The sequence below is a fragment of the Plasmodium gaboni genome, chromosome 4 (genome assembly GCF_001602025.1).
Source record: "Plasmodium gaboni strain SY75 chromosome 4, whole genome shotgun sequence".
NCBI lineage: Eukaryota > Apicomplexa > Aconoidasida > Haemosporida > Plasmodiidae > Plasmodium > Plasmodium gaboni.
In genome coordinates this window covers 419,352-443,503 of record NC_031484.1, presented here as the reverse complement: position 1 = coordinate 443,503, position 24,152 = coordinate 419,352, and the positions used below count along the sequence as shown (strand labels likewise).

General features: G+C 18.4%; 8 protein-coding genes across 8 annotated transcripts in view; 5 read left to right on the top strand and 3 right to left on the bottom strand.

The window, feature by feature from the left end:
• Positions 1-1,572: 1,572 nt before the first annotated feature.
• PGSY75_0415200 (hypothetical protein) lies at positions 1,573-7,716 on the top strand (the record flags this gene model as incomplete). Its single annotated transcript, XM_018784202.1, has 1 exon — positions 1,573-7,716. The coding sequence occupies one exon, from the start codon at positions 1,573-1,575 to the stop codon at positions 7,714-7,716; it is 6,144 nt and encodes a 2,047-aa protein (XP_018643364.1).
• Positions 7,717-8,095: 379 nt separating this feature from the next.
• PGSY75_0415100 (hypothetical protein) lies at positions 8,096-9,397 on the bottom strand (the record flags this gene model as incomplete). The annotated part of the gene is made up of 1 exon (XM_018784201.1): positions 8,096-9,397. One exon carries the CDS (start codon positions 9,395-9,397, stop codon positions 8,096-8,098), a length of 1,302 nt encoding a protein of 433 aa, XP_018643363.1.
• A 1,105-nt stretch (positions 9,398-10,502) lies between these two features.
• On the top strand, positions 10,503-11,642 carry PGSY75_0415000 (putative arsenical pump-driving ATPase; the record flags this gene model as incomplete). Its single annotated transcript, XM_018784200.1, has 1 exon — positions 10,503-11,642. One exon carries the CDS (start codon positions 10,503-10,505, stop codon positions 11,640-11,642), a length of 1,140 nt encoding a protein of 379 aa, XP_018643362.1.
• Positions 11,643-12,092: 450 nt separating this feature from the next.
• On the bottom strand, positions 12,093-14,277 carry PGSY75_0414900 (armadillo-domain containing rhoptry protein; the record flags this gene model as incomplete). The annotated part of the gene is made up of 11 exons (XM_018784199.1): positions 12,093-12,152; positions 12,390-12,470; positions 12,564-12,639; positions 12,759-12,825; positions 12,948-13,073; positions 13,169-13,223; positions 13,313-13,386; positions 13,519-13,618; positions 13,805-13,887; positions 14,040-14,115; positions 14,248-14,277. The coding sequence occupies 11 exons, from the start codon at positions 14,275-14,277 to the stop codon at positions 12,093-12,095; spliced, it is 828 nt and encodes a 275-aa protein (XP_018643361.1).
• Positions 14,278-16,273: 1,996 nt separating this feature from the next.
• On the top strand, positions 16,274-16,750 carry PGSY75_0414800 (hypothetical protein; the record flags this gene model as incomplete). The annotated part of the gene is made up of 1 exon (XM_018784198.1): positions 16,274-16,750. The coding sequence occupies one exon, from the start codon at positions 16,274-16,276 to the stop codon at positions 16,748-16,750; it is 477 nt and encodes a 158-aa protein (XP_018643360.1).
• A 1,115-nt stretch (positions 16,751-17,865) lies between these two features.
• PGSY75_0414700 (putative GTP-binding protein) lies at positions 17,866-19,713 on the bottom strand (the record flags this gene model as incomplete). Its single annotated transcript, XM_018784197.1, has 1 exon — positions 17,866-19,713. The coding sequence occupies one exon, from the start codon at positions 19,711-19,713 to the stop codon at positions 17,866-17,868; it is 1,848 nt and encodes a 615-aa protein (XP_018643359.1).
• A 1,086-nt stretch (positions 19,714-20,799) lies between these two features.
• PGSY75_0414600 (conserved protein, unknown function) lies at positions 20,800-21,665 on the top strand (the record flags this gene model as incomplete). Its single annotated transcript, XM_018784196.1, has 2 exons — positions 20,800-20,886; positions 21,045-21,665. The coding sequence occupies 2 exons, from the start codon at positions 20,800-20,802 to the stop codon at positions 21,663-21,665; spliced, it is 708 nt and encodes a 235-aa protein (XP_018643358.1).
• A 1,158-nt stretch (positions 21,666-22,823) lies between these two features.
• The window catches only part of PGSY75_0414500 (putative RNA-binding protein), a gene marked incomplete at both ends in the record, with an annotated part of 2,146 nt that continues 817 nt past the window's right edge, over positions 22,824-24,152 (top strand). The window contains 5 exons of the mRNA XM_018784195.1: positions 22,824-23,016; positions 23,324-23,431; positions 23,538-23,635; positions 23,764-23,898; positions 24,017-24,144. Coding sequence (XP_018643357.1) covers positions 22,824-23,016; positions 23,324-23,431; positions 23,538-23,635; positions 23,764-23,898; positions 24,017-24,144 — 662 coding nt within the window. The remainder of the gene's footprint in view (positions 23,017-23,323; positions 23,432-23,537; positions 23,636-23,763; positions 23,899-24,016; positions 24,145-24,152) is intronic.

Sequence of the window (24,152 nt, the reverse complement as noted above, 5' to 3'; positions counted from 1 at the left end):
TAATATATATATATTTTATATATATATATATAACATAATACTTATATGTAAAGATACTAAATTATTTATATTAATATAAATGTGTTATTTTTTTTTTTTTCTCCTCACATATATAAAATCATAAAGGGAATAGTAAAAAAAAAAAAAAAAAGTATATTCTTTATATAAAAGTAAGCAGGACATGGATAATACATAATAATATATTTATAGAGTAATATAACAGACTGGTACTTATTTATTCATGTAATTTTTTTAATAATCTGGATTCCTAAAAAATTATTTATATTTTTTATGTTAATTTAAAAATATATATATATATATATATTATTTTTTAAAAGTTCAAATTTTTGTGTTTATATAAAATATAAGATTTCATATAATAAATACGTCTCAAAGAAGAAATAAAATTAGAGACCATAAGAGAATATATATATATAAAAGTTAATATATATTTATAATGCATATATAAATACACTTATATATTATACATATTATTATTTTATTTATTATTTATTTTTTTTTTTTTTGTGTGTCTTGATGTTATATGTAATATTATAAAAATGTCCTGATAAGATGTGAAATTATATTCATAAGTTTTTAAAAAAGAGAAAAATAAATAATTCTCTTATATATTATATATAACTAATGATGTATTTATTTCTTCTTTTTATTAGAATAAAAAAAAAATATATAAATATATTATTAAAAAAAAAAAAAAATGTGTCCTCTTTTAATATAATAAATCTTTATGACCTCATCATTTTCATTTCTCCTTTTTTCTTAAAATGAAAAAAAAAAAAAAAAAAAAAAAAAAAAAAAGAGATTAGGTGCATATCATTCACCGATAATTTTTATTTTTTTTTTTATTATTTCAATTATATATACAAAACATATATATTATTATTATTATTAAATGTTAAATAATGATGTGCTCTGCTTATTATAATAATATGCCTTTTATTTTATTATTTTATTTTTTTTTTATTTTATTTCCTCATGAGCTTGTATTATTACTAGTATTACAGTTCATATGATTTAAAAATTCGTGTAATATAAGAAAAATATAGCATTAAAAAAATATATATATATATTATATTTATAAATTTTTTTTTTTTTTTTTTCTTAATATAATATTCATACGAATACATCATCTTATTCTTATATTCCGCGTATTCTTAAATATATACATATAAATAATATTATATATATATTATGGCATAGTTATTTTTTTTTTTTTTTTTTCCTTCTTTATTTCTTTCATACGTTCTTCCTTTCTTTCTTACCTTCTTACTTTCTTACTTTCTTACTTTCTTACTCTCTTACTTTCTTACTTTCTTACTCTCTTACTTTCATACTTTCTCTCTTTTTTTTTTTTTTTTTTTTAAATGACATATATATAAAGAGTAATATATATAAGAACAAAAATAAAATAAATAGATAAATACATATATATATATATATATATATATATATATATGTGTATGTATAAGTGTGTGTTTTTATACTTTGACATATGTGTGTAATAATTTTTTTTGTAATAAAGAAGAACGTTTCATATATGAGAAAAAAAATATGACTAATATAAAAGAAGGGAATGTAAATACATGTCATGAAAAAGATAAAGAAAAAAAAAAAGATTCAACTGAAAATAGAAAGAAGAAACCAAATGAGAAAGAAAAGAAAAATCCGAATGATAATAAAATAAAAAAAATAGAATACAAAAATAAAATAACATACTTTTTCAAAGCGAAAAATAATAAACAAAATGATGATACACATAAAAAAAATGACGAAATAAAAAATAATAATATTGAAGCATTTAATAATAATGACAAAGGAATAAATAATAATAATCATAATAATATTGAAACATTTAATAATAATGACAAAGGAATAAATAATAATAATAATCATAATAATGTTGAACCATTTAATAATAATGACAAAGGACTAAATAATAATAATCATAATAATATTGAAACATTTAATAATAATGAAGAACATAATAAAAATAAATCGAATGAAAACTTTTTTAATAACCCTGACTTGTTCATAAAAGATGAAAAAAAATTTAAAAGTTCAGATTCATATTCAAAAAATACAATTCTAAAAAAAAAAATAGACATTTCTGATGATTTATGGTTAAATGAAAAAAAAAATAATAGTCCTATAATAAAACTAGAACCGTTAAATACAGCTAGCGAAAAGAATATATTTGAAGCATCTGACACTGAAAATATAGAATTATGTTCTAGAAAAAATATAGAAGAAAAATGTTATAAGCAGAATTATTTATATGATAATTCTGTAAGTAATAATATTATTGATAACATATCTAAGGATATGAAAAAAAATAAAATATGTGATACGATCTTAAAAAAAAAAGATTCTATTGAAAAGGAAGAACACATTCCTTTGAATAATAGTAATAATAGTAGTAATAATAGTCATAATAATAGTCATAATAATAGTAATAATAATAATAGTCATAATAGTAATAATGACTTTTGTTATAATAATCAGTGCAATTCTGAAAATGTGTTTCATGATGAAAAAAAAGAAAATCCTTATTTAGATAATCATAATAAAGAACAATCGAATAAATCAAGAAAAATTTCGATTGTCAATTTTTTTGGAGATAATATAGAAATAACAGTAAATATAAATGAAGAAAATGAGAACTATGAAAGTGAATCTAGCAGTGATAACAGTCTTGTGAGAAGTGAATTAAATAGTAATAAGATTTCCAAGAGAAATATAAATCAAACCGATATTATAGATACTAATAAAAATAATAATAATAAAAAAAAAAAAATAAAAAATAATAATAATATTTTTAAAAGAAAGTCCATTTCGGATTGTGAAAATTATAATAAGAAAGATAAAAAAATAAAAAAAAATAAATTAAATCATCATAATGATGAATATGACAATGATTATGACAATGATTATGAACATGATTATGAACATGATAATAATGATGATGATAAAATTGTTAATTGTACAAATAAAAGAAAAACTGCATCAAATAATATTCATAACGGAAAAAGAAACAAATGTCATCTTTTCAATTCAAAGAATCTAATAAATAAAAGAACTTTAATATCTGATAACGAATTGGATATGTCATGCAAAAGTAGGAAGAGAACAAAAATTGAAAGAATTGTTAATAAACCTGAACAACAAATAGATATGCACACAGAAGATATAATACAACAAAATGATAATGAAGAAAATAATGTTATCGAAAGGAAAGAATTAATTGATACGAATAAAGAAACAAATAAATATAAAAGTGGAAGACAAACATGTATGTATGCAGAAATATTTAATAAATTAAATGTGAAGAATAAAAAAAAAAAAAAAAAAAATGAACAAGAAAAAAATGTTCCCCTTAAGAATATAACGGAGAGTAAAATGATAAATAATATATTAAAAAATGATACATTCAAAAATGAGATAATGGATACAAAATTTTGTTTACAAGAAAATATAATAAATAAATTAACTGCAAATATGCCCATAGAAAAAAAACCTGTCGAAAAGGTACCTAATAAAACTATCTCTAATTTAAAAATACCAAATCTGACAGTACCACTTTTGATGATGACAAATGAAGGTCTAAAAAGTTCAAGCACATCAAAGGGTACAAAAAAAATGAATGATAATATAAAAGGTGATAATAATATAAAAGGTGATAATAATATTAAGGGTGATAATAATATTAAGGGTGATCATAATATTAATGGTGATAATAATATTAATGGTGATAATAATATTAATGGTGATAATAATATAAAAGGTGATAATAATATTAATGGTGATGATCATATTAATGGTGATGATCATATTAATGGTGACCATCATATCAATAGTAATCATCATATTAATAGTAATGGCCCACTTAATATACCAATAAATATAAAGGGAACAGAAAAGAGTGCAAATAATTGTACCCCTCAACTAACCAACAGAAATAATAAAAAAGAAGATAAAAATAATTGTGAAGAGAAAGACAAATGTAATATCGAAAAAGATATATTAAACGAAAAAAGGAAAGTTCAAATATTAAGAGTTTTAAATAAGTATTACTTCGAAAAAGAATATAATGATTATATTTATTTGGATAGAGAGAAAAAAAAAAAAAAAAAAGATTGTATTGAATTATTAAAAGATAGTTGTAATAAACCATATACTTTTTTCATTGCTGGTAAATTTAATTTGTTTAGTAATTTTGTATTAATAAAAAAATTAAAAGATGTAGGATATAATATTACATATAACATGAGAAGAAGTAATAGTTTAATATTAGGATATGATATAAGTAATGATATATTAAAAAGAGTAGAGAATTTTAAAGGAGAAGTATTTGATGAGAAAAGTATAATGATTCATTTAAAAATTAATATACAAAATCGTATGAATTTATTTATACCTATAAATAAATATAATGGAAAAAGATATAAAATATTTTTTAATGAAAGTAATATAAAGAATTCTCCAGTTTGTTTAATAAATAAGAAATTACATTTTTTTTGTAAGACAATGAATACATATATTGAAAATATAAATATGAATAATATAGATTATAAAAAATTATTAAATTTAAAAAGACTTATGAATAGTTTTTTATTATTTTTACATATGGGGAGAAATAAATTCCAATCAGATATAAATTCAATCTTATTTTATTATAAAAGATATTATTCTCTTAAAAAACCATTAAATGAACAAAATTTATATAATTATATATTTTTTTTTAAAAAAATATGTAAACTATTTAGTACCTCTTATGTAAATAATGATATGTTAACATTAAAAAGTAATACGTCCTTTGAAATTTATGTAAATAATAATGAAGCATTAAATAATGATGACAAAAATAATAATGATATAAAAACTTTAAATATTGTCAAAGAATTTAAAAAAAATAATCATGAAGATAATAATATAGATATATATAGTGAACTCAATACTGATATGTATAGCAACGATATATATAGCAACGATATATATAGCAACGATATTTATAGCAACGATATTTATAGCAACGAAATATATAGTAACGAAATATTTAGTAACGAAATATATAGTAACGATATATATAGTAGTGATATGAATAGTTATATGACTGGTAAATTATCTAACGATATGAATGTTGAAATTAATAGACAATTTAATCGAAAAGATTTTTGTTCTATAAATAATATACATTCAAATATAATTCCTTCCAATTTTTTTTATTCAAATATGATACCTTCCAATATTTTATATTCAAATATTATGCCATCCAATTTTTTATATTCAACAAATAATTCAAGATCTTCAATGGATAATCAAAAATGTATTCTTAAATGTGAATCTAATAAAATTTATAGTTCTCATGTAGTATTATCTAAAGAAGAAGATCTTAGAAATAATAATTTCAGTAAAGATATTTGTATTGATCCAAATTTTTCTTCCTTTGATTATATGTCAAGTGATGACATGGATTATTATAATCACGATCACAACGTGCAATCACAACAAAAGGAAAAAATTAACGACAGCAAGGAAAACGATAACAGCGATAATAACGACAACAAGGAAAATGATAACAACGATAATAACGATAATAACGATAATAACGACAACGTTAATGTCAATTACAATGACAATTACAATGACAGTATTAATGACAGTGTTAATGACAGTGTTAATAGTCGTAGAAGCCATTTAAATTTGACAAATTCACAAGATGATACACATAAAAGGTTGGCAGAACAAAATAATGAAATTAAAGAGAAAATAAATTTTGAAGAACAAAGTATTCTAGAGAATATGAAAAGGAGCGAGAAATTAAATAATATAAATAATTTGTGGAGTAGTTTTTTTGAACCAAATAGTTTATATGAAATTGCTGGACATAGAAATGAAATTTTAAAATTATATAAATTTTTAAAAAAAAAAATTAATAATAAATTAAATGATAAAATATATGAATATGTAGATTTTTCAGAAAAAAGTAGTGAATATAATAAATGTTTTAAAGTTGATAATGTAAATATAATTTTTTTATTATATCCACCAAATTGTGGAGTTAAAAGATTAGTTGAATTAACATGTTATGCATGTGATTTATGTCCAATATATGAAAATAAAGTACAAAAATATAAAAATATTAATTATTTTTTTAAATATACACATGGTCTTAAAGGAATATCAATATATAATGCAAATCGTTTAGATAAACAAGCTATGAATGAATTAAATACAAGAAATGATGTATGTATTTGTTTATATGAAGATAAAAATTATATAATAAATAATTTTAATAATTTTACTCTACCTTTTCTTGATAATATTAATCATTTACTTATCAAATTTTCATATCCATCTAAAAAAGCTCTCTTTTATAGATGTTTCGCTGTATCATCATGTGTAATAAAAAATTTAAGAAAAAAAACATTCAAAATTTTGTTTGAAATATGTAAACTAAAAAATTTATCTTATTCAATAGAAAGTATATATAACAAGGTCCATTTAATCTCATCTTATATAAATTACATAAAAGCTAATGAATCTTCTACAAATGATATTTGTAGTAACACCATTGGTCACCACACTCATACAATGAAAATATATGAAAATGATGGAAAGAAAAGGATTCAAACAATTCAAACGATTCAAAGGATTAAAAGTATTTGTGAGGACGAACTGGTTGTAAGAAATGAAAACATTGATAAAAATATAAAAAATGATATGATTTGTAATAATGATGATAATAATAAAAATAAAACAGATGATATGATTTGTAATAATTATGATAATAATAATAATAAAACAGATGATATGATTTGTAATAATTATGATAATAATAACAATAGTCAGAATAAATCGTTTTGTAGAAGAAAATATAACGAATACAATTATGATCATATAAAATATAGAAAAGATGATTTTTGTTTTCCAAATAATATTATATACGAATATATTAGAACACATTTATTAAATCGTTTTGTTATATATAATTATGATGATATTGAAGAAGATATTTATGCAGATTATCATATGAATAATATAGAAGAAGATAATTTAAAAAAATTAAATCAATTAAATAAAGAATATTATTTTTATGGTGGTTTTGATTTTGAAGAAATTAATAATATAATTTATGATTCTTATGATAAATTATATATACATAATCCAAGTTTTATATTAGATTTTAATATAAATAAAAATGATAATATGCTAGAAGATAATATTGATTATTTATATATAGATGAAAAATCAAAAAAAGATAGACAACGAATTTTAATGGATAATTTAGAATTATTCTTATATGCATCTATATTATTAAAATCTAAAGATATTAATATTTCTTATATTGCTGTTGATATGGCAATTTATTGGAATAAATTTCTTTATATGAATCCTTGTTTTACCAAAAAAAAAAAAACAAAAAAAAAAAAACAAACCAATATACAAATTAGTGTATATCAAAAAGAACAATCAGTTAATTTTAATAATAATGATTATATTAATCAAACAAAATTAAAAGATCATTTAAAAAATAAAACTGATAAATGTAATAAAGGATATAATGATAAAGTGAAAAAATATAAACAACTTATTATGCACTTTAATTGCCCATTCAATTTCTCATCCGCAAATATTGTATATGATATATTGCAAAGCAATAAAGTAGTTAATTTTAATGTAAAAAAAAGAGGATAATACAAAAAAAAAAAAATAAAAAATATATATATATATATTACATACATATGTTTATGCCGCCCCTTTCAATTATTTTTACCGTTCACACAAAGAACTACTCTAATATATAAATGTATACCCTATTTTTTTTAAACATTAAATGTATAAATATATATATATATAAATACATATATATATAAATACATATATATATAAATACATATATATATAAATACATATATATACAAATACATATAGATGTATTTTCTTATGTATATTTTATATCTCATTTTGCCGTATGTTTATTATTCTCATAATTCACATTGAGTCTTACCAACATGAATTATTTTATTTATATTTTATTATTTTTATTTTTTTATTTTATTTTTTTTTTTGTTGTTTAAATTTTTTGAAAAATTAATGTTGATGTGTGCTTCATTTTAAAACTCTTGAATATTTTTTTTCCACTAGATGTAAAGATAACATTATTTTTGGTTTTTTTTTTGTTTTTCTTATCTTCACAATTTAAGAATGTGCAATCAAAAAGCGATGGTGTATATTTCAACGATTTATAGATAATATAAGAATTAGAGAAATCGATTTTTTCTAGAAAGGATAAGGACATATTTTTTGGAAATGAGCAAGTTAAATATTTATCGTTTAATCGTATATGTAAAAATCCTTTATTTTTTAATAAATGGGATGCACATTTAAATAAATGATAAATTAATTTATTTAATAGAAAATATTCTGTTTTTTTATAATATTTTATATAAACATTGTCATTATTGTTATTATTATTGTTATTATTGTTATTATTGTTATTATTGTTATTATTGTTATTGTTGTTATTATTATTGTCATTATTTTCATTATTGTCATTATTTTCATTATTGTCATTGTTGTCATTATTGTTGTTGTTTGTTTTATTTTTTTTTAAATGATCAGTACATATTTCTTCCCTTTCTAATTTTATATTCCATTTTTTTTCTATACATTCCTTTGTAGGTAATACAAAAGGGAAATTAAATATTATAATATCAAATGTATTTTTTAAAAAATGGTTCGATAAATTTTCTACATTTATATTAGGTATATATATACCACCCGAATTTTCTAATAATTTTAAATTTTTTGAAAAATATTTTTTCCCAAATTTTTTTATTAACATTGATTCATCTTCCATAGATGTTGAAACAACTTTACATGAGTTCAAATTTTTTTGTAATAATAAACTAAAAGATAAATTTGCTTCTCCTATACATAAAATATTTTTTCCATTTTCATATATCACATCACTTATAAGTATATCTTTATAATCATTATTTTGTATCATATCATATAGATAGGATTCATATATATTGATATTATTATTACAATTATTAATTTCATTATGTTCTATATCTTTACTATATAAATTGTATTCATTATTCTCTTTTTTTTCTTTTAATTTCTTTCGTATTTTCTCATAATCATTTTTTATACATTCTCTATATTTCTCATATAATTCTCTATCCAAACAAAAATTTTCTACATTATAATTTCCTATACATACTAGCTTTTCAAATATGCCTTTTTCTTTTTTTATGTCATTCAAGTTGTTATAATAATCATTTGGTGAATGGAAATATTTTTTTCTCAATTTATTAAATCCATATTTTTTACGAAACAATAAAAAAAAAAGATTTTCATATTTATACATTATAATATATTTTATATGACGGATTTAAAAAAAAAAAAAAAAAAAAAAAAAAATTTAAAACACGAACATTTTTTTTAATTCATTTTAAAGGGTTTATCTATTCATATATCACATAAAAAAAAAAAATATATATATATTATATATATTAATATATATATTATTTATCTATTCATATATCACATAAAAAAAAAATATATATATATTATATATATTAATATATATATTATGTATGCCAATAGAAGTATTTATTTATTTATTAAGATATATAGATAATAAAGATTATGTCAAAATATTTTTTCACAACAAAAATAAAAATGTACTAATATATATGTATAGTGTGACGATGTAATTATTTTATTTTTTTTTTATATATATGGCAAAGGTATTTTTTCTGTTTCTTTTTTAAATACATACATATTAATATTACTATATATATATATATATATATATATATATATATATATATTGGATATATAATAATTATTATATATATATATTAAATATACGTATAAATTTATATTCTTCCCCCCCACAAAAAAAAAAAAAAAAAAAAAAAATATAATATATATATATATATCCAAATATATTTTAGAATTATTTTATTTTTGTTTTCAGTAATATTTTTTTAAAAACCGGATTTAAATATATATATATATATATATATATATATATATATATATAAATATAACATATTATAAATCATATTATTATAAGCTTTTAAATAAATATAATTGTATTATTTACTATTATATAATAATTAATTAATATATCCATGTATCTTTTTTTTAATTTAAAATTAAAATATATATATAATATATATATGTATCAAATCATTGTTTTTATTTATCTTATTATTTCTTAATTATTTTTTTTTTGTAAAAAGATTCATATATATATATATTTTTTTTCTGTATAACTCGATATTTACATCTTTTAAATATATTTAAAAAAAAAAGAAAAATTATTTTAAAGTAATATATATGACAAAGCATATATATAATATATATATATATATATATATATATATATATATATATAATATATACACCCCCAAATTATATTTTTATTTTATATTTTATATTTTATATAAATTTCTATCATTATAATGAGTGAGGATGAATCAAATTCCGTTTCTTGTTCATTAAGCTTAGAAAGTGATGGTTATAGTGATGAAGAATATGATACGAATTTGACAAATTTAATAGAAAATGAATCTTTAAATTGGATATTTGTAGGAGGCAAAGGAGGTGTAGGAAAAACGACTACATCATGTTCAATAGCTGTTCAGTTATCAAAAAGAAGAGAATCTGTATTATTATTATCAACAGATCCAGCACATAATACAAGTGATGCTTTTAATCAGAAATTTACGAATCAGCCAACATTAATAAATTCGTTTGATAATTTATATTGTATGGAAATAGATACAAATTATTCAGAAAATACCGCTTTTAAATTAAATAAAAAAGAAATGTTTGATAATATACTACCAGAATTATTACATAGTTTTCCAGGTATTGATGAAGCATTATGTTTTGCTGAATTAATGCAATCAATAAAAAATATGAAATATTCAGTTATAGTTTTTGATACTGCTCCTACGGGACATACTTTAAGACTTTTAGCATTTCCAGATTTATTAAAAAAAGCTTTAGGATATTTAATAAATATTAGAGAAAAATTAAAAGGAACTTTAAATGTTCTTAAAAATTTTACTAATAATGAAATGGAATTTGAATCATTATATGAAAAAATTAATCATTTAAATGCTATGTCTAGTAGTATACAAGCTAATTTTCAAAATCCTTTAAAAACAACATTTGTTTGTGTATGTATTCCAGAATTTTTAAGTGTTTATGAAACTGAAAGATTAATACAAGAATTAACAAAAAAAAATATTTCATGTTATAATATTGTTGTTAATCAAGTTGTTTTCCCTCTTGATTCTCCAAATATTAATTTAGACAATTGTCAAAATCTATTATCACAAATACAAAATCAACAAATTCAATCATATTTTAATGATCTTATTCTTAAAACAAAAGAATTAGAAGATGTATATATCTCAAGAAGAAAATTACAATCAAAATATCTAACACAAATTAAAAATCTATATAGTAATGATTTTCATATTGTATGTATGCCACAACTAAAAAATGAAATAAGAGGACTAACTAATATATCCTCCTTTTCAGAGATGCTCCTACAATCGAAAGATATACCTATATATAAAGATAACATCTAATCATAAATATCAATATGTGTTTATCTATATTTTTTTTGTCATTCTTTTATGTGTGTTTAATTGCATTTTAAAAAATGTCAATATGGATATATAAATAAATAAATATATATATATATATATATATATATAATATATATATTTTTAATTTAAAAATTTTTTTTTATTTAATTATTTATTTCTTCATTTTTTTTGATCTTGTGCAACCTCTTTATAACAAATTTAAATGTTTTATTATTCAAATTAAAATATTTAAAAGCATATCAAAAATAACAAAAAAAAAAAAAAGAAAAAGAAAAAGAAAAAGAAAAAATATATATCTGTCTATAATATATATATATATATATATATATATATATATGTGATGCCATCAAATTAAGATTGGGGGAATATGAAAGAAAAAGAAAAAAAAAATTATTATATGAAAAAGAAGGACAATAAAATATAAAAGGATTAATCCGTTAGTCTCAATAAGAGAACATTGGAGGCTTCTGCTAAGTCTTGCTCAGGGCACTAAAAGAAAAATATATAAGAATAAAATGTGTACATAATAAATGATAATATATATAGAGAAAGAGATTTATATTTATTTATTGTGTTATAATTTTAAAAGACTCATGAAAAAGAGTACACAAATATTCTTTTCTTTTGGATATATTTTTTAATTTTTTTTTTTTTTGTCTCAAAAGATTATTATATCTTTACATTTAATAATATATATATATATATATATATATATATATGTAATACCTGTTGTAGGGTTTTTAAGTTTTTTATCGAATTGGAGTTTTTAACTGCTTCCAAAAATTCTGGGATTTCATCTCCATCATTCTACATTAAAAAAAAATATATGTACAGTTAATATTATTATTTAATCATATATATAATATATATATATTATAAGTGAATAATAAAAAAGCATACCAGTATGAAATCTTCCAAGTGATAAATAGCTTCTAATTGTGTATATAATGGTTGACTATCATCATAATTTGATGGTCTGGAAATATAAAAAAAAGTGAAATTTAAAATTTATGCAAACATAAAACGTTTAATATATATATATATATATATATATATGTATGTACATATATAAATTTTTTATTTTTCTCTTTTTACAATTCTAGTAAATTCACTAATTGAGTGATTCCTCCTAGTTTTAAAAATTCCTTCTTATATTTTTTATCTGAAAAATATATTGTAATAAGAAAAATAAAGTTTAATGACATAAAGGAATAAATGTGGAATAATATAAATATGTGTATTATATATATATATATTTATTGTATATATTTTATTTTTTATTACCTAAAACAAAAATATTTCGACAAGTTTGAGCACAAGCAGCTTTCATTCCATCTATATTTGATTTCATTCCACTGATTAAATATGGTAAAGCACCAGATTCAAACATGCAAATACAATTTTTAACATCTACAAAAAATGAAATATGACATATTAGTGTAATTGCCTACTTTAAAAATTTTGTACATATATATATATATATATATATATATTAGTTTTCTTACTGTCAACGGATAAAAATGATAAAGCAACAACAGCAGCATGTACTCTATCTAATTCCTGTTTAAAAAAATAAACATATATATATATATATATATATATATATGTGTCTGTGTGTGTATATTTTTTTTATTTTTTAAAATAATTACGTGTGATTTTAATAAGTTTATAAAAACGGCTATTCCATTTGCCTCACGTATTGCATCTTTATAATGTGGCTCGCCTACAAAACAAATAATGAAATTTTCATATATTATGAAAAATTAAATATTTCCATATATATATATATATATATATATATTAATATTTAAATAAAAAAAAATTATTTTTTTATTTTTCCTGTTTTCCATCTTACTTTCTTTGCTAGCTAAAATTGCCAATTGAGTTGCTGATAATGCACCAATTGTTTTAGGGTCAGCAGCCCAAGGATGCATTCTATCTTCTAACTTTTCTATCTGTTTTACATGGAGAGGAACAAAAAAAAAAAAAAAAAGGATTATTCATTGATTAGATGTTTACAAAATAAATTATATTAAAAAAAATTCACACACACATACATACAAACACATATATATATATATATATATATATATATATATATATATTAGTTTTATATTTTATTTTATTTTTTATTTTGCTACTTCGCAAGTTGAAGAACATAAGTTTACAAACTCTTGAACATCATTTTCATCATATGCTTTATCAAATCTGAGAATATCATTACCTATAAAATTAATTCAATATATATATATATATATATATATATATATATTTATTTATTTATATACAAATTTTTAAATTAACAAGAAATAGTATATTTTTTTATTTAATCATTCTTTTAAAATATAAAAATATTAAATAGATGAAATGATTTACTTGTGAAGGATAACAACTTTCTTATTGTCTTGGATCCTTCTATACCAAACTCTTGTAGTTTATTTTTATAAAGTAACTAAAAAAAAAAAAAAAAAAAAAAAAAAAAAAACAATATAATAACAAATAAATAATTAATTAATACACATATACATATATTTAACATTATATATATTACACCATAAATTTTCTATTCTATATTTTTTCATACATCTCTTCCTGCACAGCAATTATTTCCCATAATTTCTTTGGGTTTATTATAAAAATATAATTAACTTTTTAATTAAACCTAAAACATAATCATATGTTTTTTCTATCTGACAATGTATACATATATGTATAAACTTATATACACATATACGTTTTTAATTTGAAAACCTATTTTCCTCTTATAAAAAGGAATTCAAAAGATATACAAATATGAATTAACAGAAATAAAAAAAAAAAAAAAAAAAAAATTATCTATTTAATTATAATTTTATTAATATCTTAATTAGTTGCATATAAATATAAGAATAAATATGTATGAATATATAATATATTTTTTCCTTTTTATAATGTTTTTTACATATTAAAATATTATCCCGTTATTTGAAAGGCAACGGTGTAATATATATTATATATATTATATATATATTTATTAAATATATACATAATATTTATATATATATATTTTTTTTCATAATTTAAGCATTAAAAAACAAAAATATATAAATAAATAATGAACAAATATCTATGTATATATTTCTTTTTATTTTATTTATATATATATATATATATATTTTTTTTTTTTTAATTTTGAACCAATAGAACAATTAGAACTTTGCACACTTCTGTATTATATTTTGTTCTTTAAGAAAAATATATATATATATATATATATATATATATTTATTTATTTAATTTTTTTTTTTTTATTATATATATATATATATATATATTTTTTTTTTTTTTTTTTTTTAATTTGCTGTTTAATGAATTAATCTATATATATATATATATATATATATATATATAGAAAAGAAGAAAAAAAAAAAGGCGAGTGTCAAAAGGAACTATTTCGTGAAAAAAAAATTTTTTTTTTTTTCCTTTATTTAAAAAGGAGCGTAATCTATTTGCACACTTTTTTGTTCTTAAAAAATTTTTAAAAAGAGGGATTATATATATAAAATTTATCTTTTACCTCTTAAATTTTTTTTTTTTTTTTTTCTTTGTTTTTAAGTGTGTGTCATTTATATTGTTTATAATATATAAATTTTCGTTTTTTTTTTTTTTTTTATTCTGTGTTATAATTATATTGTAACTAAAAATGTATATGGAAAAAACAGAATTTTTCTACATTTCATATAAATGGTATTATATATATTCTTGTTTTCATAGAATATATTTTAAGTACATTAATATAATATATATTATATATATATATATTGAAAACCAATTATATTTATACTTTATCAAAAAAAAAAACACATCTATATATATATATATATATATATATATATATGGTAACTTTTCATTTTAATTTAAAGAATAGGATAATTACAATTTCTTCTGAGAATTCAGTAAAAAAAATATATATAAAAACAATAATATAACGTAACATAATACAAATAATATAGTCCAATGAAAAAAATATTAAAATATGTTTTCTTTTATTATAATAAAATATATAATGTGTAAAATATTGACCTGTTCATATAAAAAATAAATTATGATCCGTTCATAAAAAATAATAAAAATGTTATGACCTGTTCATAAAAATGATATATGTAAATAGCCGTATGTTAATAAAAAGTATATGTATATGAATAATTTTCTCCAAAATAGCTAACACTTAAGTAGGATATAATTATATATGGATATTTATAAACATCCTTTTTAGCAAATTATTAATTTTTTTATTTTATGTTTATAATAAAAAAAGAGAAATAAAAAAGATGACTTTACATTCTTTATATATATATATATATATATATATATATATTTAATTGTCCCCATATGTCTTAAATAAAAACGAACGAATTTATATTTAATGAATTCTTAGTATATATATAAAATATGTTAAAAATAATATATGATAATAAATGAACTTGATTTAAAATACATATATATACACATTTTTTATCTTTCACTTGTACAAATTCATACCAATATTTAACAAGAAAATATTAATATATAAGACTGTTTATATATATATATATATATATATATTATCTTTCAATTGTTATTTATGAATCATGAAAAATGTTCTCTTTAATGGTCCAGTGATCCCAGAAATTGACGCTGGGTATAACGTTCAGGTGAATGGTATTAGTGTTAACTTTCTGAAGGATCCATTTTGCTTCAGAAATGCTGTGATAGAAAATGAACACTATAAAAATAAATTATTATATAAACATTTTAATGATAATAATGTAAATAAAAATATAACCAATAATATAAAAAGGAAAAATATAGATGAATTAGACAAAGGATTTAATGAATATATAAAAGATAGAGTGAATAATACACATATTTATATCAAAAAAAAAAATGAACCTGATTACAATTTAAATGATATAAAAAGTCCTATTTATAAGGAAAGAATAAAATATACACCACAAATTATTGAAGTTATCAGAACAAATTATAATGTACCACAAAATGAAAAAGTAAAGATAAATAAAGAAAATTTAATTTATATGAATAATATAGAATATAAAAAAGCAAATTAAATTGTTGAAAAAGTTATTTTAACGATAAAAAAAAATGAGACTATACAAAAACCTGTGGAATTATCAAATGATGAATCTACCCATATTTTTAGAACCTCATAATATATTTAAAAAAATTATTTTACAATAATTGTGACTCAAATTGAAGAGGTACATAAAGAATATATATATTTTGTATCAATAATAAAAAATTAAATGGATTAATAAACAGACAACATAATATGGAATAATGAAGAAGACATAAAAGTTAATAATATACATAACAACAATAATAATAAATTGTTCACCGAAAAAAAAAAAAAAAAAAAAAAAAAAAAGTCTTAATTTCAATTTAAGTGAAAATATAAAAAAAAAATATGATACACATTTTGAAAGGATATAATATAAATATATATCTATTTTGTTTTATACCAATTGTATATATTTACATAATATGTTTTATTTGTTGTTCTTCTTTTTTTAATTTGATTTTATATTGTATAATTATAATATTTAAATTATACATTATAGCACATAATATAAAAAAAAGTAAAAAATAATATATTTTTTATGTTACTTAAAAATAATTATAATTAATAATGTTTATAATAAAATGAAAAGTGAAAGGTTAAAAAATATATATATCAATAAAAAGTCAAATATTATAGATTATTGAAATATGAAAGGTAAATTTAAAAAAGTGTAAAAATATGAACACCATAAAACATACACATATATATAAAAATATAAATATATTTATATATATATATATTAAATTATTTGAAATGTTTAAAAAAAAAAAAAAAAAGAAGAAAAACTTAAAAAAATATGTAATTGAAAAATGATATATATATAATTATCACAAAAAAATATACTTAAATATTTACTATGGAAAAAAAGTATGATCATTTAAAAAAAATATAAATTACAAATTAAATGGAAAATGAAATTGTGCACAAAAAAAAAAAAATAAATAAATAATAAATGCATATACATATATATATATATATATATATATATAATAACCTATTTTAATATATATATAATTTTCTTTTTTAATTATTACATTTTAGAAGGAATGTATTGTACAGCTATTTTTAATAACCGATATGTATCTCATAATAATAAAGATGTTATTATTCCATGATATGTTTATTTAAAAAGTTATTCAATTTATATGTAACTTCATTTATTCTTTCCTTTAGAGGTAATAGGGAAGGTTTATGTTCGGTTGACAAGAATAGAGCATTTTGTTTTATATCATTTGGTATTTGAACTTGATCAAAATTGATTAAATCAGATTTCGTTATGACATCAATCCAAGGTCTAAATGGGAATAATCCCCTTAGATAATATCTGATATCTATTTGTGATTTTAAAGATGAAAATTTATGATCATCTTTTTTTAAAGGATCAAAAACATAGATAACAGCTGATGGTATATTTTTTAGAGATGATAAAGAAAGTTTTTCCATAAGATTTCTTTTATCTTCTGGACGATCAATTAATCCTGGTAAATCCATAATTTGTGTAGTAAAGATATCATTATCATTTGCAAAAGAATAATGTCCTAGATTAAATTCTTTTGTTGTAAAATTATAATTTGCAACTTTTGATTTCGAATTTGTTATTGAATTAAGTAGACTACTTTTTCCAACATTTGTACATCCTATAATTGATATAGCAGGTTTAGTTATATCAATGTATTTAATTTTTCTAATTTTTTTGATATATGAATTATATATATCAAGCCATTTTCTTCCTGATTGTAAAATAATATTTAAATCTACAATAGCTTCATTTAATGTACGGAAAATTTCTCTACATGTTTTTAAATATTTTAATTGTCCTGCATACATTTTACCAGTAGAAGTTATTAATTTCCTTACTTCTAATATATTATTTAATACATCGCTTAAAGAATTAGAAACATCACCGTCTTTATATAAATTGGTTACAGTATTTTCATATAAGCTATATTGGAATGGATGTAAGAATTTTTTTAGATTTCTATGCATATTATAAATATTATTTAATGGTCTTGATAAAAGTTTAGTATATAAATCAATTTTTATACAACACTCTTTACATATTCTTTTTTTGGTATGTTTTTCTTTATTAATATTATTATAAATACTTGTTAATTCTAATTTGATTTTATCTTTTTTTGTTCCTTTTTTTTTTTGTTTATTTGAAAAATCATCATACGGTTCAGGGTTCACACTTTTTTTATCAACATTTTTAATTAAATATAAATTTCCTTTTTCAATAAATTTTAAATATAATAAAGCATCTTTAATAACTTTAGTATTATCTTTAAATTTAGGCATTTTTTGAAAAACATTAGCTACATAAGTTTTCACATATGGTTTTTTTTCTTTCTCTTTAAATATACTACTATAATCATATACATTTTCAAATATAACTTTTTGTATTCTATTTGGATCATCTTTTACAAGTAGGCTATTATTTTTATTATTAGTGGTATCACTACTGCTTTGTGTATATGAATTATTTTCTTCATTATTACTATATATTGTCCTATTATTATCATCATTATTATTATTATTTTGTTTATTTATAATATTATCATTAATTATATTACTTACATGTTCTGACTCCATACAATTTACTACTTCTTGGTTGTCATTTGTTGAATTACTTTGTTTATTTTTTTTTTTTTCTATATTATAGTGTTTATATAGGTGTGAAAAATCATAAAACTTTATACTATCTCCTGTATTATTTTTTTTCTTATTTACATTACCATCATTTTGTTCATTTTCTGATGAAGATAAGAAGGTACTTTTTTGACGTATGTATTTATCATTTTTCTTGAATTTTTTAGTATTTAAAATGAAATTATTATTTTTTATATATATGAATAGTAAATGATTCTTATGAGTGTATTTTATATTTTGAAGGTGACAAAAAATTGTACTATAAATGTTTACTAATAAAATTACTTTTACAATAAATTTCATTTTTATAATATATATATATATACAAAAATATATTATACATATATATATATATATATATATATATTATTGTTTCTTTTTAAAGTACTCCATTTTTATTTAAAAAAAAAAACATATGTGAAGCAATTATAAGTTTTAAAAATTATAATTCATTTAAGTGTGATTTTTTTTTTATGGCTCTTTCTCATTTTATTTTTTCATGGAAAGGATTTTATAAGAAAATTGTATGAAAAAGGTGAAGGCGGGAGAACTTCATTTTTCATCCCTAATGGGCAATAATACAAGCTGTTATAAAGATGGATAAAATATATAAATAAATAAATAAATATATATATATATATATATGTATGTATGAATGAATGTATTTTATTTCATTTTGAAATAATTTCATCTATACCTTTTGGTATGTTGCAATTTATTACATTTTTAATTTTGTTTGTTAAGATGGTTATATTTATATACAATTGTACGCATATATATATATATATATATATATATATATATATATATATAATATATAATATACATATATATATATATTTCATGTCAATATAATTTTTTACTTTGTAAAAATGGGTAAATATATAATATACATTTTTATACATATAAATATGCATATTTTTTTTTTTTTTTTTATTTACTGAATGCATTCATATTAAATTAAAATTATGAGATGAATTTTTATTGATTTTATAATATAATATATATATTTAAATAAATAGCAATACTGTGTGTAATTATATAATATATATATATAATATATATGTGTTTTTTTTTTTTTTTTTTTTTTTTTTTTTTTTTTTTGTAAAATTTAGACTTGTATTTTTGATCACCATATTTACCTTAAAAAAAATTAACTTATAAAAAAAATATATGTGTGTAATATATTATATTTAAGGCTTTTTATTTATTTATTGTTTTTTTTTTTTGTGTATATTATATATTTTTTGAAGTAACTTTTAAAAGTACACATATATATATATATATATATATATATGTATATATATATTTTTCCCTTAATGAACAAGGAATAAAAAAAAAGAAAAAGGGAAGGAATAGCTTTATATATATAAATAAAAATAATAAAACATGGGAAATACAGTTCCATATAACTGTTATGAAAGATGGGGAAAAAGAACACCAGATGGTCCTCTTTTAAATTATGACCCCCAAATGGTATGAACGTGGAATCATATTAAAAATAAAAAAATATATGTATGTATATATATATATATATATATATATAATATATGTATAACACCTCTAATTTGCCATTATATTACAATGACTACTTTATATATATATTTATTTATTTATTTTATTTTTTTGATTAGCCAAACAGTGGAACCTTGTCTGTTTTGTTAGAAAATTTCGATTATGAATCGACTGAAGAAAACAACAACAAATGCGAATATATAATTAACAAAGATCATGTTGAGAAAAATAATAATATGAACCCTAAAGTTATTAGGAACGCTAGGAGAAGACCAACATATTCTCCAACAGCCAGGAAAATAAATATCCAATCAGATGATGAAGAAGAAGATGAAGATGATGATGAGAAATTATCTACAGATGATTCAGATGAAAATATTTCAGCTAAAGATATAAAAGATGAAAAAATACAACAGTATAGAAAAACACTTACTAAAATTGTAAAAATAAAAACAGCCATTTTTCATGAAACTGTTAAAGTTACTTGTTCAAAAGATGGGAAAATGCTTGAATGGTATAAAGGAAAAAATGATTCCGATGGAAAAAAAAAACCAATAGGTTCTTTCCCATTAAATAAAATAACTTCCATAAGAACTAAAGTTGATAATCTCAAATCTTTAGAAATATCTGTAAGTAGTGTACATATAAGTACATATTTATTTACTTTTAAAACTAGAGAAGAAAGGGAAAGTTGGCAAAACAATTTAGAATCCTTTAGAAAAATTATGAGTATGAAGTGAAAGGAGGGGGAAATATAAAAATATATATATATATATATATATATATATATTCATTAATTTATGTGTTTATATTTTTAGCGTATATAATATATGTCTTTTTCTTTTTTTAAATATTTTAATATGAATTATAATTTTTTTTTTTTTTTTTGTTTTTAATTAATTTAATTTGCTTATTAAAAAAATAATTTTAAAAAGGTATTTGTAGATGATTTTTTTTATTTTTTTATTTTTTATTTTTTTGTTTACAAAAAAACATAATTTTTTTTTTTTTTTTTAAATAATATATCTACATATGTATGTATATATGTATAAACATTTATATATATATATTTATATTTATTTATTATGAAAAAGTTGGTATATTTTTATATAGCTCTTTTCATTTTTTAAACATATAAATTTTTCTTTTTTTAGAATTTAAATTAATTATATGATTTTCTAAGTTGATGATAATACAAAGAAATGTAGATATAACGAAATCATTTAAAAAGAAAAATAAAATATTTTACTTTGTGTAGTAGTTTTTTTTTTTTTTCAATGTTTATTCTTCTATTTCTGTTTTATAAAAGATATATAAAAAGTATTGATATAATTCTTGTCTTATATTGATTGATGTATAAGTGTAGGTCCTCTTTTATTTTTACACACACGTAAACATATATATTATAGATCATATATACAATATATATATATATATAATATGTATATAATTATTTTATGTATGTATACATTCAATTTATTTTAATATAGTATATAAATATTTTTTTGATCCTTAATATTTTAATGAAGAAATCAAATAAAAAAAATGGAAATCAAAATAATAAAAAATGAAATATAATAAAATAAAAATAATAATGTGTGTTATATAATATATATTATATATATAATATAATAAAAAAAAAAAAAAAAAAAAAAAAATACATTACGCATTTTATTTAAAAATAAGACAAATAATAATATTTATATGTTATTTTTATTTTCTTTAATAAATAAATATATATATATATATATATTTTTATTTTTATTTTTATACACATCTATTATTTTACTTTCTAATAAAATAGAAAAAAAAAAAAATATTCTATTTTTCCACTTACACTTTATCTAAAAAAAAAAAAGAAAATTTTTTATTTTTTATGTAAACGTGTGTTAATCAAAATGATGATAGAAAACGATGAAACATTAAATGGATTACATAATTATGAAGAATTTTGTATTAAGGAAAAATCGTGTCATGTTGATCATGATGAAAAAGTTCATGTAGACAGCATCGTAAAAAAAAATGAGTGTGCACATAATTATGAACAAAGGGAAAAAAGAGATAGAAGTTCTTCTGTTGATTCTAAGCCAGGTAATACATAAAAATATAAATGAATTATGAAAATAAATATATATATATATATATATATATATATGTTTGTATGTATGTATGTATACATATACTTTATGTATGGAAAGTTTCCTTGTAAACCCATGAAACATAAACGACATACACTTGTTATAAAAAAATATCTCTATTTATCACCACATAAAGAAAAAGAAAAAATAACATTAACCATTATATATATATATATATATATATATATATATAAATACATATTTCTTATTTTATTTTTATATTTTAATATTTTTCCTTATTTTATACTTTTCCCTTTTAGAGATAAAAAAAATATGTTGCTGCCAAGAATCCAACTGTTCAAAAAGCTCCAAATATGAAAAGAGTTCTTGTGGTTCTAAGAATAAAAATGGCGATTCCTTAAGTAATGGTATGTAATATGGATATATATATATATATATATTTATTTATATATTTATTTATATATTTTATACTTGTTCATATGAATGCATTACTATATATGAAATATGTTTTAGCTTCTACAGGCATTAACGAATGTGTGAATAATTCGAAAATTTTAAATGAACCCTTTAAGTTTTTTATCGGAGGTATTCCACAATATATTACAAGCAAGGTAAGGATGTTTATAATATATACTTTTATATATATTAAATTGTATTATTTTATTATTTCATTTTTAATTTTTTTTTTTTTTTTTTTTTATGATCATCTGAACTGTTTTCAAAAAAAATAAATAAATAGAATATAACTGAGTATTTCGAACAATATGGAACAGTTCAACATGTCGTGATTGCTCAAGATCATGAGACGAAAAGGAACAGAGGATTTGCATTTGTAACGATGGCTTCACATATGAATAAAGAAAAAATTTTAAAGGTACACAAATATATATATATGTATATATAATTAGTATTTAAATAAAGAAATGTTGTATTTTTAAACATTTTATATAATCATATAAAATATATTTCTTTTTTTTTCTTTAATTTTTTAGGATACTCACGAATTAAATGGAAAAAGGGTAGACGTTAGAGAAGAAAACAATACTACTCCTTCTGACATTCAAAGGAAAATTTTTGTTGGTGGTCTTAACTATTATTGGACTAAAGACACTTTGGAAAGGTTAAATT